The following is a 19,147-nucleotide window of genomic DNA, read 5'->3' as shown; positions in this document are numbered from 1 at the left end:
TCTACAAATGTACTCACAAGTGAACCAGGTAAATAACTTGAATACAATGATATATTACAGTTTATTTTTAATACGAATAATTGCACCAGTATATTGCAGTGTGCTAATATTATTATAAAACAATAGAACCGTAGTTAGTATGCCATGGTTTATTGATTCCAGTCACAACAACCCTCATTTCTACCGAAGAACCAACATTTTGCTAAATAGGTAGCAATATGTTAATGTCATATTGTGTTGTGTTACTTTGTATTTAGTTACTACACAGCCCATTTCCACTGAAGAGCCAACAACGATAATTGTCACCACTACGTCTGTCCCTCCAACTACGAACGTAAACACAACGAAGCCAGGTAATTAACACAAATATCAGAATAATACAGTGATTATTTAAATATGTTATGAACTATCTAAAGCCTTTAATTTATTAGCAAATATGTGTTTTACTATATATAACTATAACATTCGCCATTGTCTTTAGTAAAGTTACATTTCAATACAACTGAAGAACCAACAACGATCATTGTCACCACGTCTATAAAAAGTTGAAATATGAAAGGAACTGCGTGGTTGGATCGTTTTACTAAATATCACTTAGTCAGTTACGATTATTATTTGAAAGTACAATTATTATACGACCATTGTCATAACGTCTACAAAAAGTTGAAATATGAAAGGCACTGTGTGGTTGGATCGTTTTAGTAAACATCACTCAGTCAGTTACGATTATTATTTGAAAGTACAATTACTATACTAACTAACAAGATCGCACGTGATTACCAACGAGTACAACCACTTGGTGATCTCTGGATACTTATTGCGGAAAGTATTATTTTACGAAGAAAACCTTCATACCTGGCTTATCTTTGAATTATGAAAACAAAATAAAACTTGTACTCCGAAAGCGAACGCTATTTCACACTGAGTACTCATTGCGCGGGATTCAATCCAGTGCCCCAAAGGTTCTCTTCACCCAACAGGAGATTGGTATCACTGCGCCAACCGTCTACTTTACAGTTTCAAAATAACTAGCATATTTCTTCATCATTTGTCCAGTTATATCAATAGCATGTATAGGTATACTATGAACCAAAAATTTATAAATTCTTGTATATATTCTATACTGTTATTAATACGCAATATAACATTTAATAAAAGATGCAATATTTGAGTGTCGCCACTGTAAAAACGACGTCGCTCAATCAGTGTGGCATATAATGAAACGGTTGATTTGCGCCAGTAGGATCATTTTTCTCTAACTTTATCTTTATATATTTAGTAACCACACAATCCATGTCCACTAAGATACCAACAACGACAATTGATACCACAAGTCCAATACCTCCAACTATAAATATACTTACAACTAAACAAGGTAAATATTCGAAATAAATGAAGTAAAACAGTTATTCTATGTATTAATTGCTGTACTATTCATTTCCACTAAAAACGACGACGATGGTCATCACAATTTCAGTCACAGATAATAAGACATATTAGGCTTATGCAAGGATGCGTTTTTTTAAAAACGTTATATAACTATTGAAATCATGTTATTTGTAAGTAATGTCCGGAAACAACACAGTTCAGGTAATATATTGCGATCACCAACTATTACACTCATACATTGCCTTTAGTTACGAAACCTTTCCTTTCAACTGAAGAACCAACAACTACAATTGTTACTACTACTTCAGAACCTATAACTACAAATGTACCCACAACTGAATCAGGTAAATAACACGAATACAAGAATATATTGAAGATTATTGTTTGTAATAACAATTAGTACGCCTGCATATATAAACGACCTATTATTTATTGCTTCCAGGCACTACATCTATTCATACCGAGGAAGTAAGAACTAACACTGTCACTGCCAGTCCAAGAACTACAACTGAGCAAGGTAAATAATATAAATAAATTAAATAAAACAGTTGTAGTATAAAAAATAGTTACGAAACACTGAAATCATTTCATACGTGTGTGATCATTTGGGTTAGGGAGTAGTAATATAGTATAGATACACTATAACTCTATACACTATATGCTCTACCTGACAGTGTCTACTTATGTCTTAAGTTATTTTGCATTCAATTTCCACTGAAAGACGGCGAATAATGTCTCAACTAATTCTGTCCCATTAACTACAAATATAGCAATATAAAGATTCATGCTTATCTGTAAAAAAGCATTTCAACAGATAAAGACTACAGATACAATGATATTGTTCCATATTGTTCTTTGTTCACATGCGTGTAATGACAGGAATTACATCACATAAAACCACTGGAGAACCAATGGCGACCATTATATCTACCATGCCACCAACAACAAGTGAAGTCACAACACAGCCAGGTAAATACCACTTATATGATAATATTGTTCTATATAAAGTGGTGTGCTCTAATTAACCTTGACATCATGAAAACCATGTGATTTTAGTCATCACGTCATTCTTTTATACTGTGGTACCAACAACAAACATTGTCTATACTACTTCAGAACCACTAACTTCTAATAAATGTACCCATAACTGAGTCAAGTGGACGCATGAGAACGTATGTTACACAATATTTGATGCTGTGTTCGTTTCAGGGTCGCCATACATTGATGTAAACTGCAACAGATACAGCGTGGGTACCGAAAAAAGGACGTGGCATGCATCTAAAAGCCAATGTGAGTTCATGGGTGGGGTGCTGGCTTCATTGCATACTCAGTCAGTTTTCCAAAACGTTCGGACATTTATCATGAACGGTAATTTCGATAACGGTGTGCGTGGGTATTGGATAGGGCTTAATGACCTGTCTACAGAAGGTACATTTGAATGGTTAAATGGAGATGTATTTGGGTGGACAGCGTGGGCAAAAGGAGAGCCAAATAATAAAGTACAACAATCCGGAGAAGGACAAGACTGCGTACAAGTGTGGTAAGCTTTGAAATACTTTATAAATATAACGCATGCCAGAGTAAAAGAGTATTGTTACTATATTTATATTAGAATATCATCAACCGCCGTACAAAAGTGTCTGTACATGTTCTCCTTAAGAATAATGCAAATATCGAAATGATTCATAAACGACCTGACAGTACAACGGGTTTTCTTCAATTCATGATTAATCTAAAAATGTGTTCTTCTCTAAGTAAATATTGTGTTTATGCAATAACATAAATTTTCTTTCACAATGATTTTTTGAAACCAATATTTATAAATTTCGGGAAAATGATTGTTTTCATTCAAGTTTTCGAATAATAGATTCTGTAATTCTGGTAAGAGAGACACAATTGTTAATGTGTTTGTTTTTGTTTTTTTCAGGAAGAAACGCGCATACAAGTGGGATGATAACAACTGCAATGCAAAGAGAGGATATATATGCCAAACACCAATCCGTAAGTGTTTTGTTAAGATATTGATTATATCATTTATGTATATTCCGTCATCGATACCATGTATTCAGTCACGTCTCAACAATGACCATGTAATTTAATAATTTCAGCTGGCTGCTTCGTTTCCACGGAAGTAGCACCAATCACAACGAATAGTGGTTCTACTGAGTCAGGTAATTTCTAAGATTTAAGTTCATATTTTGTATCACAGAAATATTGTGTGTATTCATACCAAAAAATCACCATCCGTTTATATTTGCAATACGAACTCAATCTGTGTAACGATTAATCAATTAATATAAAATTTATTTCCTTTCATTGTGTCACCAAAAATATGTGCGATTATATATGACACTATCAATTTATATTTGCCTTGAAAACGGTAAGCGACTTTAAAACACAATTTTGTGTGGTTTACTTCATCACTGCAAACATATGTTAAAACAGTTAATACATGCCTAACTCCCAAAAAAGACACAAGACTTTTCATTTCATGAAATTCATTTTCATTTTCAAAAAAATGTGAATGAGCATCTCAATTTGTGGGTGGTAATGTGCTGCAAGTGATATAAGAGTATATACTAACTCTTACTTTCTATATTTAGTAACTACAAAAATGATTTCCACTGAAAAATCAACAACTACTACTGTCACTGCTAATTCAGCACCTCTAACTACAAATATACTTACAACTGAAAAAGTTAAATTTCCACATAAAAATCATAAAAAAAATTCTTGTTTGCAAACTAGTTACGAAATACTGTGACACTTTCAATGTTGGCTGATCATTTTTGGAAGTAATTTTCAGAAGAAATTTATGAATCTAATTGTTACTTTCTATGCTTAGGTACCACAAATTCAATTTCCACTGAAGAGTCACCGACGACCATTTTCACATCAGCACTACCAACTACAGAGGTAATCACAACGAAACCAGGTAAATATATTTATAATAATGATTGCTTGTTGTTTTGTAATAATATGTTCTAGATATTATATGATTGCACATGAAGTGCTTTCGTAATTTCGTATAATTGTCTGTAATCCGAATAAATGTGACGGCACACTGATCGAGTCACACGAGACCCACGGCCAAGGTGACGTCACATAAATGTGGAGTATTGGGAATATATACTTATAATATGTGTAAAACCGTCTATCTGGCATTGTCACACATATATAAGCCATTTTTCAACGAATATATATTGAAAGTATTTGGCCGCAATTGTCATGATGTCACAATTTGTTGCTGTGTCATTAGGCTGTTCACGTGTGAAGAAATCGCCTAATGTTGTATGCGAGCACTTAGATAATACATTACATAGAATTAGTGTACACATACTGCTCAACTTATGGCATCCACCACATATCAGTCATAATCAAACTAATTTGGTTGGAAACTTATGTCTGCACCCGACCAGTGAGTTAGATGCATTCGGAAATAAATATGTGTAAGAGAATATGGAATATTTTGTTAAATGTTTGACAGTATTTATATTAGTTTACTAAAACTGTAAAATAAATGTATTTCCCAGTGAGTATTTTGGATAGGAGATGACAATAAGGTATAGGAAATATATTGTGATATGGTTGTTACTTTATGTATGTACACAATCTATTTCTACCACATAACTGAAAACTACCATTGTAACCATTACTACCACGTTATATGTAATCAACACCATGCTATGAAATTAACACAAATATATATAAACAAATAGGATAAGGCAATCATGCATTGTTCTAATAAATTACGATCTATTGAAAGCATGTATGTGTTAGTAAGTATGTTGCTTATGAGGAAAGATGCGTTGCAGGTAATAAATTATTTTCACCAACTATTTATCATACCTTTACTTGTGACACTGCTAAAATCGACAAAAGAACTAGCAACATTCTTACTACTATTTCAGAACAACTAACTACAAATGTACCCACAACTGAACCAGGTAAATAACACGAAAACAAAGATATATTAAAGATTATTGTTTGTAATAAAAATCAGTGCGCCTGTAAATTGCAGTGTGCTAGGATTACGATAAAATAACAAAACTCTAATAAACGACCTATTATTTATTGCTTCCAGGCAGTACACCTATTTCTACTGAGCAAGTAAGAACTAACATTGTCACCAGCGGTCCAGCTATTATATCGACCAAAGAACCATCAACGACCATTTTTACTACTACTTCAGAACCACTAACGAGAAATGTACTCACAACTGAACCAGGTAAATAACACGAATACAATGATATATTCAAGTTTATTTTTTTAATACGAATTATTGCACCGGTATTTTGCAGTGTGCTACGATTATTAAAAAACAATAAAAGCGTGGTTAGTAGACCTAGTTTAGTAGGCACAACAACCCTCATTCCTACTGACAAACTAACATTTTGGTAAATAGGTAGCAATATGTTAATGTAACATTGTGTTCTGTTACTTTGTATTTAGTTACTACACAGCCCATTTCCACTGAAGAGCCGACACCGAACGTTGTCACCACTACTTTAGTCCCACTAACTACAAACGTCCACACAAAGAAGCCAGGTAATTAACACAAATATCAGAATTATACATTGATTATTTAAATATGTTATGAACTGTCGAAAGTCTTTATGAACAAATATGAAGGCTGGTAGGTAAAAGTATGGTACGGGAAATGTGTTTTACTATACACAACTATAACATTCTCCATTGCCTTTAGTTACGGCACATTTCAATACAACTAAAGAACCAACAACAGCTATTGTTACCACGTCTTCAAAAAGTTAAAAGACACTGCGTGGTTGGACCGTTTTACTAAACCTCAATCAGTCAGTGATTTTGCAGACTAACAGGATCGTATATGAATACTAACGAGTACAGTCACTTTGTGATCTCTGGGTATTTATTGTTGAAAGTGTTATTTTACTGAAAAAACCGTCATATGTCATTGTATGGTCGAGATATACCTCGCTTATCTTTGAATTATGAATACAAAAAAATTGTACTTGCAAAGCGAACGCTATTTCACATTGGGTACTCGCTGAGCGATTGGTATCTCTGCGCCAACCGTCTATTTTACAGTTTCAAAATAACTAGCATATTTTTCCTAATTCGCCTAGTTATGCCATTAGCATGTCTTGGTATACTATGTACCATACATGTATAAATTCTTGTATTTACTGTTATTAATGTGTCGCCAATGTAAAAAAAGCGCCACTCAATCAATGTGGCCTATAAAGTAACGTCAACGGCTGATTTGCGCAAGTACGATGATTGTTCCCTAACTTTATGTTTATGTATTTAGTAACGTCACAATCTTTATCCACTAAAGAACCAACAACTACCATTGATACTACCAGTCCAATACTTCCAACAACAAATATACTTACAACTGTAGAAGGTAAATATTCAAAATAAATAAAGTAAAAAAGTTGCTTTATGTATTAGTTGCTACACGGTCCATTTCCACTAAAAACGAAGACCATTGTCGTCATAATTCAGTCCCAGATAATAATCCGCATATTAGGCTTATGCAGGGATGCGTTGTTTGAAAAAGTTATTTAACTATTGAAAGCATATTATTTGTACGATTAAGTAGTGTAAATACAGGTAATATATTGCGATCACTAACTATTACACTCATACATTGCCTTTAGTTACACCATCTTTCCTTTCAACTGAAGAACCAACAACGACCATTGTTACTACTACATCAGAACCACTAACTACAAATTTACTCACAACTAAATCAGGTAAATAGCAGAATACAATGATAAATTAAAGATTATTGTTTATAATTAAAATTAGTGCGCCTGTATATTGCAGTATGCTAGGATTACTATAACATGATAAAACTCTAATAAACGACCTAATATTTACTGCTTCCAGGCAGTACACCTATTTCTCCCGAGCAAGTAAGGACTAACATTATCACTGCCAATCCAACTACTATATCGACCAAAGAACCAGCAACGACTATTTTTACTACCACTTCAGAACCACTATCTACAAATGTACTCACAAGTGAACCAGGTAAATAACTTGAATACAATGATATATTACAGTTTATTTTTAATACGAATAATTGCACCAGTATATTGCAGTGTGCTAATATTATTATAAAACAATAGAACCGTAGTTAGTATGCCATGGTTTATTGATTCCAGTCACAACAACCCTCATTTCTACCGAAGAACCAACATTTTGCTAAATAGGTAGCAATATGTTAATGTCATATTGTGTTGTGTTACTTTGTATTTAGTTACTACACAGCCCATTTCCACTGAAGAGCCAACAACGATAATTGTCACCACTACGTCTGTCCCTCCAACTACGAACGTAAACACAACGAAGCCAGGTAATTAACACAAATATCAGAATAATACAGTGATTATTTAAATATGTTATGAACTATCTAAAGCCTTTAATTTATTAGCAAGTATGTGTTTTACTATATATAACTATAACATTCGCCATTGTCTTTAGTAAAGTTACATTTCAATACAACTGAAGAACCAACAACGATCATTGTCACCACGTCTATAAAAAGTTGAAATATGAAAGGAACTGCGTGGTTGGATCGTTTTACTAAATATCACTTAGTCAGTTACGATTATTATTTGAAAGTACAATTATTATACGACCATTGTCATAACGTCTACAAAAAGTTGAAATATGAAAGGCACTGTGTGGTTGGATCGTTTTAGTAAACATCACTCAGTCAGTTACGATTATTATTTGAAAGTACAATTACTATACTAACTAACAAGATCGCACGTGATTACCAACGAGTACAACCACTTGGTGATCTCTGGATACTTATTGCGGAAAGTATTATTTTACGAAGAAAACCTTCATACCTGGCTTATCTTTGAATTATGAAAACAAAATAAAACTTGTACTCCGAAAGCGAACGCTATTTCACACTGAGTACTCATTGCGCGGGATTCAATCCAGTGCCCCAAAGGTTCTCTTCACCCAACAGGAGATTGGTATCACTGCGCCAACCGTCTACTTTACAGTTTCAAAATAACTAGCATATTTCTTCATCATTTGTCCAGTTATATCAATAGCATGTATAGGTATACTATGAACCAAAAATTTATAAATTCTTGTATATATTCTATACTGTTATTAATACGCAATATAACATTTAATAAAAGATGCAATATTTGAGTGTCGCCACTGTAAAAACGACGTCGCTCAATCAGTGTGGCATATAATGAAACGGTTGATTTGCGCCAGTAGGATCATTTTTCTCTAACTTTATCTTTATATATTTAGTAACCACACAATCCATGTCCACTAAGATACCAACAACGACAATTGATACCACAAGTCCAATACCTCCAACTATAAATATACTTACAACTAAACAAGGTAAATATTCGAAATAAATGAAGTAAAACAGTTATTCTATGTATTAATTGCTGTACTATTCATTTCCACTAAAAACGACGACGATGGTCATCACAATTTCAGTCACAGATAATAAGACATATTAGGCTTATGCAAGGATGCGTTTTTTTAAAAACGTTATATAACTATTGAAATCATGTTATTTGTAAGTAATGTCCGGAAACAACACAGTTCAGGTAATATATTGCGATCACCAACTATTACACTCATACATTGCCTTTAGTTACGAAACCTTTCCTTTCAACTGAAGAACCAACAACTACAATTGTTACTACTACTTCAGAACCTATAACTACAAATGTACCCACAACTGAATCAGGTAAATAACACGAATACAAGAATATATTGAAGATTATTGTTTGTAATAACAATTAGTACGCCTGCATATATAAACGACCTATTATTTATTGCTTCCAGGCACTACATCTATTCATACCGAGGAAGTAAGAACTAACACTGTCACTGCCAGTCCAAGAACTACAACTGAGCAAGGTAAATAATATAAATAAATTAAATAAAACAGTTGTAGTATAAAAAATAGTTACGAAACACTGAAATCATTTCATACGTGTGTGATCATTTGGGTTAGGGAGTAGTAATATAGTATAGATACACTATAACTCTATACACTATATGCTCTACCTGACAGTGTCTACTTATGTCTTAAGTTATTTTGCATTCAATTTCCACTGAAAGACGGCGAATAATGTCTCAACTAATTCTGTCCCATTAACTACAAATATAGCAATATAAAGATTCATGCTTATCTGTAAAAAAGCATTTCAACAGATAAAGACTACAGATACAATGATATTGTTCCATATTGTTCTTTGTTCACATGCGTGTAATGACAGGAATTACATCACATAAAACCACTGGAGAACCAATGGCGACCATTATATCTACCATGCCACCAACAACAAGTGAAGTCACAACACAGCCAGGTAAATACCACTTATATGATAATATTGTTCTATATAAAGTGGTGTGCTCTAATTAACCTTGACATCATGAAAACCATGTGATTTTAGTCATCACGTCATTCTTTTATACTGTAGTACCAACAACAAACATTGTCTATACTACTTCAGAACCACTAACTTCTAATAAATGTACCCATAACTGAGTCAAGTGGACGCATGAGAACGTATGTTACACAATATTTGATGCTGTGTTCGTTTCAGGGTCGCCATACATTGATGTAAACTGCGACAGATACAGCGTGGGTACCGAAAAAAGGACGTGGCATGCATCTAAAAGCCAATGTGAGTTCATGGGTGGGGTGCTGGCTTCATTGCATACTCAGTCAGTTTTCCAAAACGTTCGGACATTTATCATGAACGGTAATTTCGATAACGGTGTGCGTGGGTATTGGATAGGGCTTAATGACCTGTCTACAGAAGGTACATTTGAATGGTTAAATGGAGATGTATTTGGGTGGACAGCGTGGGCAAAAGGAGAGCCAAATAATAAAGTACAACAATCCGGAGAAGGACAAGACTGCGTACAAGTGTGGTAAGCTTTGAAATACTTTATAAATATAACGCATGCCAGAGTAAAAGAGTATTGTTACGATATTTATATTAGAATATCATCAACCGCCGTACAAAAGTGTCTGTACATGTTCTCCTTAAGAATAATGCAAATATCGAAATGATTCATAAACGACCTGACAGTACAACGGGTTTTCGTCAATTCATGATTAATCTAAAAATGTGTTCTTCTCTAAGTAAATATTGTGTTTATGCAATAACATAAATTTTCTTTCACAATGATTTTTTGAAACCAATATTTATAAATTTCGGGAAAATGATTGTTTTCATTCAAGTTTTCGAATAATAGATTCTGTAATTCTGGTAAGAGAGACACAATTGTTAATGTGTTTGTTTTTGTTTTTTTCAGGAAGAAACGCGCATACAAGTGGGATGATAACAACTGCAATGCAAAGAGAGGATATATATGCCAAACACCAATCCGTAAGTGTTTTGTTAAGATATTGATTATATCATTTATGTATATTCCGTCATCGATACCATGTATTCAGTCACGTCTCAACAATGACCATGTAATTTAATAATTTCAGCTGGCTGCTTCGTTTCCACGGAAGTAGCACCAATCACAACGAATAGTGGTTCTACTGAGTCAGGTAATTTCTAAGATTTAAGTTCATATTTTGTATCACAGAAATATTGTGTGTATTCATACCAGAAAATCACCATCCGTTTATATTTGCAATACGAACTCAATCTGTGTAACGATTAATCAATTAATATAAAATTTATTTCCTTTCATTGTGTCACCAAAAATATGTGCGATTATATATGACACTATCAATTTATATTTGCCTTGAAAACGGTAAGCGACTTTAAAACACAATTTTGTGTGGTTTACTTCATCACTGCAAACATATGTTAAAACAGTTAATACATGCCTAACTCCCAAAAAAGACACAAGACTTTTCATTTCATGAAATTCATTTTCATTTTCAAAAAAATGTGAATGAGCATCTCAATTTGTGGGTGGTAATGTGCTGCAAGTGATATAAGAGTATATACTAACTCTTACTTTCTATATTTAGTAACTACAAAAATGATTTCCACTGAAAAATCAACAACTACTACTGTCACTGCTAATTCAGCACCTCTAACTACAAATATACTTACAACTGAAAAAGTTAAATTTCCACATAAAAATCATAAAAAAAATTCTTGTTTGCAAACTAGTTACGAAATACTGTGACACTTTCAATGTTGGCTGATCATTTTTGGAAGTAATTTTCAGAAGAAATTTATGAATCTAATTGTTACTTTCTATGCTTAGGTACCACAAATTCAATTTCCACTGAAGAGTCACCGACGACCATTTTCACATCAGCACTACCAACTACAGAGGTAATCACAACGAAACCAGGTAAATATATTTATAATAATGATTGCTTGTTGTTTTGTAATAATATGTTCTAGATATTATATGATTGCACATGAAGTGCTTTCGTAATTTCGTATAATTGTCTGTAATCCGAATAAATGTGACGGCACACTGATCGAGTCACACGAGACCCACGGCCAAGGTGACGTCACATAAATGTGGAGTATTGGGAATATATACTTATAATATGTGTAAAACCGTCTATCTGGCATTGTCACACATATATAAGCCATTTTTCAACGAATATATATTGAAAGTATTTGGCCGCAATTGTCATGATGTCACAATTTGTTGCTGTGTCATTAGGCTGTTCACGTGTGAAGAAATCGCCTAATGTTGTATGCGAGCACTTAGATAATACATTACATAGAATGAGTGTACACATACTGCTCAACTTATGGCATCCACCACATATCAGTCATAATCAAACTAATTTGGTTGGAAACTTATGTCTGCACCCGACCAGTGAGTTAGATGCATTCGGAAATAAATATGTGTAAGAGAATATGGAATATTTTGTTAAATGTTTGACAGTATTTATATTAGTTTACTAAAACTGTAAAATAAATGTATTTCCCAGTGAGTATTTTGGATAGGAGATGACAATAAGGTATAGGAAATATATTGTGATATGGTTGTTACTTTATGTATGTACACAATCTATTTCTACCACATAACTGAAAACTACCATTGTAACCATTACTACCACGTTATATGTAATCAACACCATGCTATGAAATTAACACAAATATATATAAACAAATAGGATAAGGCAATCATGCATTGTTCTAATAAATTACGATCTATTGAAAGCATGTATGTGTTAGTAAGTATGTTGCTTATGAGGAAAGATGCGTTGCAGGTAATAAATTATTTTCACCAACTATTTATCATACCTTTACTTGTGACACTGCTAATATCGACAAAAGAACTAGCAACATTCTTACTACTATTTCAGAACAACTAACTACAAATGTACCCACAACTGAACCAGGTAAATAACACGAAAACAAAGATATATTAAAGATTATTGTTTGTAATAAAAATCAGTGCGCCTGTAAATTGCAGTGTGCTATTATTACAATAAAATAACAAAACTCTAGTAAACGACCTATTAATTATTGCTTCCAGGCAGTACACCTATTTCTACTGAGCAAGTAAGAACTAACATTGTCACTACCGGTCCAGCTATTATATCGACCAAAGAACCATCAACGACCATTTTTACTACTACTTCAGAACCACTAACGAGAAATGTACTCACAACTGAACCAGGTAAATAACACGAATACAATGATATATTCAAGTTTATTTTTTTAATACGAATTATTGCACCGGTATTTTGCAGTGTGCTACGATTATTAAAAAACAATAAAAGCGTGGTTAGTAGACCTAGTTTAGTAGGCACAACAACCCTCATTCCTACTGACAAACTAACATTTTGGTAAATAGGTAGCAATATGTTAATGTAACATTGTGTTCTGTTACTTTGTATTTAGTTACTACACAGCCCATTTCCACTGAAGAGCCGACACCGAACGTTGTCACCACTACTTTAGTCCCACTAACTACAAACGTCCACACAAAGAAGCCAGGTAATTAACACAAATATCAGAATTATACATTGATTATTTAAATATGTTATGAACTGTCGAAAGTCTTTATGAACAAATACGATGGCTGGTAGGTAAAAGTATGGTACGGGAAATGTGTTTTACTATACACAACTATAACATTCTCCATTGCCTTTAGTTACGGCACATTTCAATACAACTAAAGAACCAACAACAGCTATTGTTACCACGTCTTCAAAAAGTTAAAAGACACTGCGTGGTTGGATCGTTTTACTAAACCTCAATCAGTCAGTGATATACAATTTTGCAGACTACCAGGATCGTATATGAATACTAACGAGTACAGTCACTTTGTGATCTCTGGGTATTTATTGTTGAAAGTGTTATTTTACTGAAAAAAACGTCATATGTCATTGGATGGTCGAGATATACCTCGCTTATCTTTGAATTATAAAAAGAAAAAAAATTGGACTTGGAAAGCGAACGCTATTTCACATTGGGTACTCGCTGAGCGATTGGTATCTCTGCGCCAACCGTCTATTTTACAGTTTCAAAATAACTAGCATATTTTTCCTAATTCGCCTAGTTATGCCATTAGCATGTCTAGGTATACTATGTACCATAAATGTATAAATTCTTGTATTTACTGTTGTTAATGTGTCGCCAATGTAAAAAAACGCGCCACTCAATCAATGTGGCCTATAAAGTAACGTCAACGTCTGATTTGCGCAAGTACGATGATTGTTCCCTAACTTTATCTTTATGTATTTAGTAACGTCACAATCTTTATCCACTAAAGAACCAACAACTACCATTGATACTACCAGTCCAATACTTCCAACAACAAATATACTTGCAACTGTAGAAGGTAAATATTCAAAATAAATAAAGTAAAAATGTTGCTTTATGTATTAGTTGCTACACGGTCCATTTCCACTAAAAACGAAGACCATTGTCGTCATAATTCAGTCCCAGATAATAATCCGCATATTAGGGTTATGCAAGGACGCGTTGTTTGAAAAAGTTATTTAACTATTGAAAGCATATTATTTGTACGATTAAGTAGTGTAAATACAGGTAATAAATTGAGATCACTAACTATTACACTCATACATTGCCTTTAGTTACAACATCTTTCCTTTCAACTGAAGAACCAACAACGACCATTGTTACTACTACATCAGAGCCACTAACTACAAATTTACTCACAACTAAATCAGGTAAATAGCAGAATACAATGATAAATTAAAGATTATTGTTTATAATTAAAATTAGTGCGCCTGTATATTTCAGTATGCTAGGATTACTATAAAATGATAAAACTCTAATAAACGACCTAATATTTACTGCTTCCAGGCAGTACACCTATTTCTCCCGAGCAAGTAAGGACTAACATTATCACTGCCAATCCAACTACTATATCGACCAAAGAACCAACAACGACTATTTTTACTACCACTTCAGAACCACAATCTACAAATGTACTCACAAGTGAACCAGGTAAATAACTCGAATATAATGATATATTACAGTTTATTTTTAAGACGAATAATTGCACCAGTATATTGCAGTATGCTAATATTATTATAAAACAATAGAACCGTAGTTAGTATGCAATGGTTTATTGATTCCTGTCACAACAATCCTCATCTCTACTGAAGAACCAACATTTTAGTAAATAGGTAGCAATATGTTAATGTAAGATTGTGTTTTGTTACTTTGTGTTTAGTTTCTACACAGCCCATTTCCACTGAAGAGCCGACAACGAACATTGTCACCTGTACATCTGTCCCTCCAACTACGAACGTAAACACAACGAAGCCAGGTAATTAACTCAAATATCAGAATAATACAGTGATTATTTAAATATGTTATGAACTATCGAAAGCTTTTAATTTATGAGCAAGTATGTGTTTCACTATATATAACTATAACATTCGCCATTGTCTTTAGTAAAGTTACATTTCAATACAACTGAAGAACCAACAACGACCATTGTCACCACGTCTATAAAAAGTTGAAATATGAAAGGCACTGCGTGGTTGGATCGTTTTAGTAAACATCACTCAGTCAGTTACGATTATTATTTGAAAGTACATTACTATACTAACTAACAAGATCGCACGTGATTACCAACGAGTACAACCACTTGGTGATCTCTGGGTACTTATTGCGGAAAGTATTATTTTACGAAGAAAACCTTCATACCTGGCTTATCTTTGAATTATGAAAACAAAATAAAACTTGTACTCCGAAAGCGAACGCTATTTCACACTGGGTACTCATTGAGCGGGATTCAATCCAGTGCCCCAAAGGTTCTCTTCACCCAACAGGAGATTGGTATCACTGCGCCAACCGTCTACTTTTCAGTTTCAAAATAACTAGCATATTTCTTCATCATTCGTCCAGTTATGTCAATAGCATGTATAGGTATACTATGAACCAAACATTTATAAATTCTTGTATATATTCTATACTGTTATTAATACGCAATATAACATTTAATAAAAAATGCTATATTTGAGTGTCGCCACTGTAAAAACGAAGTCGCTCAATCAGTGTGGCCTATAATGAAACGGTTGATTTGCGCCAGTAGGATGATTTTTCTCTAACTTTATTTGTATGTATTTAGTAACGACACAATCCATGTCCACTGAGATACCAACAACGACAATTGATACCACAAGTCCAATACCTCCAACTATAAATATACTTACAACTGAACAAGGTAAATATTCGAAATAAATGAAGTAAAACAGTTATTCTATGTATTACTGTACTATTCATTTCCACTAAAAACGACGACGACTGTCATCACTATTTCAGTCACAGATAATAAGACATATTAGGCTTATGCAAGGATGCGTTTTTTTAAAAACGTTATTTAACTATTGAAATCATGTCATTTGTAAGTAATGTCCGGAAACAACACAGTTCAGGTAATATATTGCGATCACCAACTATTACACTCATACATTGCCTTTAGTTACGAAACCTTTCCTTTCAACTGAAGAACCAGCAACTACCATTGTTACTACTACTTCAGAACTTATAACTACAAATGTACCCACAACTGAATCAGGTAAATAACACGAATACAAGAATATATTGAAGATTATTGATTATAATAAGAATTAGTACGCCTGCATATATAAACGACCTATTATTTATTGCTTCCAGGCACTACATCTATTCCTACCGAGGAAGTAAGAACTAACACTGTCACTGCCAGTCCAACAACTACAACTGAGCAAGGTAAATATTATAAATAAATTAAATAAAACAGTTTTAGTATAAAAAATAGTTACGAAACACTGAAATCATTTCATACGTGTGTGATCATTTGGGTTAGGGAGTAGTAATATAGTATAGATACACTATAACTATATACACTATATGCTCTACCTGACAGTGTCTACTTATGTCTTAAGTTAATTTGCATTCAATTTCCACTGAAAGATGGCGAATAATGTCTCAACTAATTCTGTCCCATTAACTACAAATATAGCAATATAAAGATGCATGCTTATCTGTAAAAAAAACATTTAAACAGATAAAAACTACAGATACAATGATATTGTTCCATATTTTTCTTTGTTCACATGCGTGTAATGACAGGAATTACATCACATAAAACCACTGGAGAACCAATGGCGACCATTATATCTACCACGCCACCAACAACAAGTGAAGTCACAACACAGCCAGGTAAATACCACTTATATAATAATATTGTGCTATATAAAGTGGTGTGCTCTAATTAATCTTGACATCATGAAAACCTTGTGATTTTAGTCATCACGTCATTCTTTTATACTGTGGTAACAACAACAAACATTGTCTATACTACTTCAGAACCACTAACTACTAATAAATGTACCCACAACTGAGTCAAATGGACGCATGAGAACGTATGTTACACAATATTTGATACTGTGTTCGTTTCAGGGTCGCCATACATTGATGTAAACTGCGACAGATACAGCGTGGGTACCGAAAAAAGGACGTGGCATGCATCTAAAAGCCAATGTGAGTTCATGGGTGGGGTGCTGGCTTCATTGCATACACAGTCAGTTTTCCAAAACGTTCGGACATTTATCATGAATGGTAATTTCGATAATGGCGTGCGTGGGTATTGGATAGGGCTTAATGACCTGTCTACAGAAGGTACATTTGAATGGTTAAATGGAGATGTATTTGGGTGGACAGCGTGGGCAAAAGGAGAGCCAAATAATAAAGTACAGCAATCCGGAGAAGGACAAGACTGCGTACAAGTGTGGTAAGCTTTGAAATATTTTATAAATATAACGCATGCCAGAGTAAAAGAGTATTTTTACGATATTTATATTAGAATATCATCAACCGCTGGACAAAAGTGTCTGTACATGTTCTCCTTAAGAATAATGCAAATATCGAAATGATTCATATACGACCTGACAGTACAACGGGTTTTCTTCAATTCATGATTAATCTAAAAATGTGTTCTTCTCTAATTAAATATTGTGTTTATGCAATAACATAAAATTTCTTTCACAATGATTTTTTGAAACCAATATTTATAAATTTCTGGAAAATGATTGTTTTCATTCAAGTTTTCGAATAATCGATTCTGTAATTCTGGTAAGAGAGACACAATTGTTAATGTGTTTGTTTTTGTTTGTTTTTTCAGGAAGAAACGCGCATACAAGTGGGATGATAACAACTGCAATGCAAAGAGAGGATATATATGCCAAACACCAATCCGTAAGTGTTTTGTTAAGATATTGATTATATCATTTATGTATATTCCGTCATCGATACCATGTATTCAGTCACGTCTCAACAATGACCATGTAATTTAATAATTTCAGCTGGCTGCTTCGTTTCCACGGAAGTAGCACCAATCACAACGAATAGTGGTTCTACTGAGTCAGGTAATTTCTAAGATTTAAGTTCATATTTTGTATCACAGAAATATTGTGTGTATTCATACCAGAAAATCACCATCCGTTTATATTTGCAATACGAACTCAATCTGTGTAACGATTAATCAATTAATATAAAATTTATTTCCTTTCATTGTGTCACCAAAAATATGTGCGATTATATATGACACTATCAATTTATATTTGCCTTGAAAACGGTAAGCGACTTTAAAACACAATTTTGTGTGGTTTACTTCATCACTGCAAATATATGTTAAAACAGTTAATACATGCCTAACTCCCAAAAAAGACACAAGACTTTTCATTTCATAGAATTCATTTTCATTTTCAAAAAAATGTGAATGAGCATCTCAATTTGTAGGTGGTAATGTGCTGCACGTGATATAAGAGTATATACTAACTGTTACTTTCTATATTTAGTAACTACAAAAATGATTTCTACTGAAAAATCAACAACTACTACTGTCACTGTTAATTCAGCACCTCTAACTACAAATATACTTACAACTGAAAAAATTAAATTTCCTAAAAATCATAAAAATAAATTCTTGTTTGCAAACTAGTCACGAAATACTGTGACACTTTCAATGTTGGCTGATCATTTTTGGAAGTAATTTTCAGAAGAAATTTATGAATCTAATTGTTACTTTCTATGCTTAGGTACCACAAATTTCATTTCCACTGAAGAGTCACCGACGACCATTGTCACATCAGCACTACCAACTACAGAGGTAATCACAACGAAACCAGGTAAATATCTTTAGAATAATGATTGCTTGTTGTTTCGTAATAATATGTTCTAGATATTATATGATTGCACATGAAGTGCTTTCGTAATTTCGTATAATTGTCTGTAATCCGAATAAATGTGACGTCACACTGATCGAGTCACACGAGACCCACGGCCAAGGTGACATCACATAAATG

At 33.4% G+C, this 19,147-nt stretch overlaps 2 protein-coding genes across 2 annotated transcripts in view; both read left to right on the top strand.

Moving 5' to 3' along the window:
• The first annotated feature begins 1,293 nt into the window (after positions 1-1,293).
• On the top strand, positions 1,294-6,162 carry LOC146734477 (uncharacterized). Its single transcript, XM_085507474.1, has 10 exons — positions 1,294-1,375; positions 1,832-1,906; positions 2,269-2,358; positions 2,599-2,929; positions 3,317-3,390; positions 3,498-3,560; positions 4,235-4,324; positions 5,474-5,617; positions 5,842-5,937; positions 6,095-6,162. Exons 1-10 carry the CDS (start codon positions 1,294-1,296, stop codon positions 6,160-6,162), a joined length of 1,113 nt encoding a protein of 370 aa, XP_085363600.1.
• A 2,510-nt stretch (positions 6,163-8,672) lies between these two features.
• Positions 8,673-19,147, top strand: part of LOC100369221 (uncharacterized) — a 36,056-nt gene continuing 25,581 nt past the window's right edge. Inside the window, exons 1-22 of the mRNA XM_085507473.1 lie at positions 8,673-8,754; positions 9,211-9,285; positions 9,648-9,737; positions 9,978-10,308; positions 10,696-10,769; positions 10,877-10,939; positions 11,614-11,703; positions 12,680-12,715; positions 12,853-12,996; positions 13,221-13,316; positions 14,068-14,163; positions 14,420-14,515; positions 14,652-14,795; positions 15,025-15,120; positions 15,928-16,023; positions 16,282-16,377; positions 16,476-16,550; positions 16,914-17,003; positions 17,244-17,574; positions 17,965-18,038; positions 18,146-18,208; positions 18,881-18,970. Coding sequence (XP_085363599.1) covers positions 8,673-8,754; positions 9,211-9,285; positions 9,648-9,737; positions 9,978-10,308; positions 10,696-10,769; positions 10,877-10,939; positions 11,614-11,703; positions 12,680-12,715; positions 12,853-12,996; positions 13,221-13,316; positions 14,068-14,163; positions 14,420-14,515; positions 14,652-14,795; positions 15,025-15,120; positions 15,928-16,023; positions 16,282-16,377; positions 16,476-16,550; positions 16,914-17,003; positions 17,244-17,574; positions 17,965-18,038; positions 18,146-18,208; positions 18,881-18,970 — 2,428 coding nt within the window. The remainder of the gene's footprint in view (positions 8,755-9,210; positions 9,286-9,647; positions 9,738-9,977; positions 10,309-10,695; positions 10,770-10,876; positions 10,940-11,613; positions 11,704-12,679; positions 12,716-12,852; positions 12,997-13,220; positions 13,317-14,067; positions 14,164-14,419; positions 14,516-14,651; positions 14,796-15,024; positions 15,121-15,927; positions 16,024-16,281; positions 16,378-16,475; positions 16,551-16,913; positions 17,004-17,243; positions 17,575-17,964; positions 18,039-18,145; positions 18,209-18,880; positions 18,971-19,147) is intronic.

The sequence above is a fragment of the Saccoglossus kowalevskii genome, chromosome 14, assembly GCF_978046115.1.
Source record: "Saccoglossus kowalevskii chromosome 14, keSacKowa6.1, whole genome shotgun sequence".
Lineage (NCBI taxonomy): Eukaryota > Metazoa > Hemichordata > Enteropneusta > Harrimaniidae > Saccoglossus > Saccoglossus kowalevskii.
Note: the sequence above shows the minus strand (reverse complement) of the source record. Positions and strands in the feature narration are given on the sequence as shown.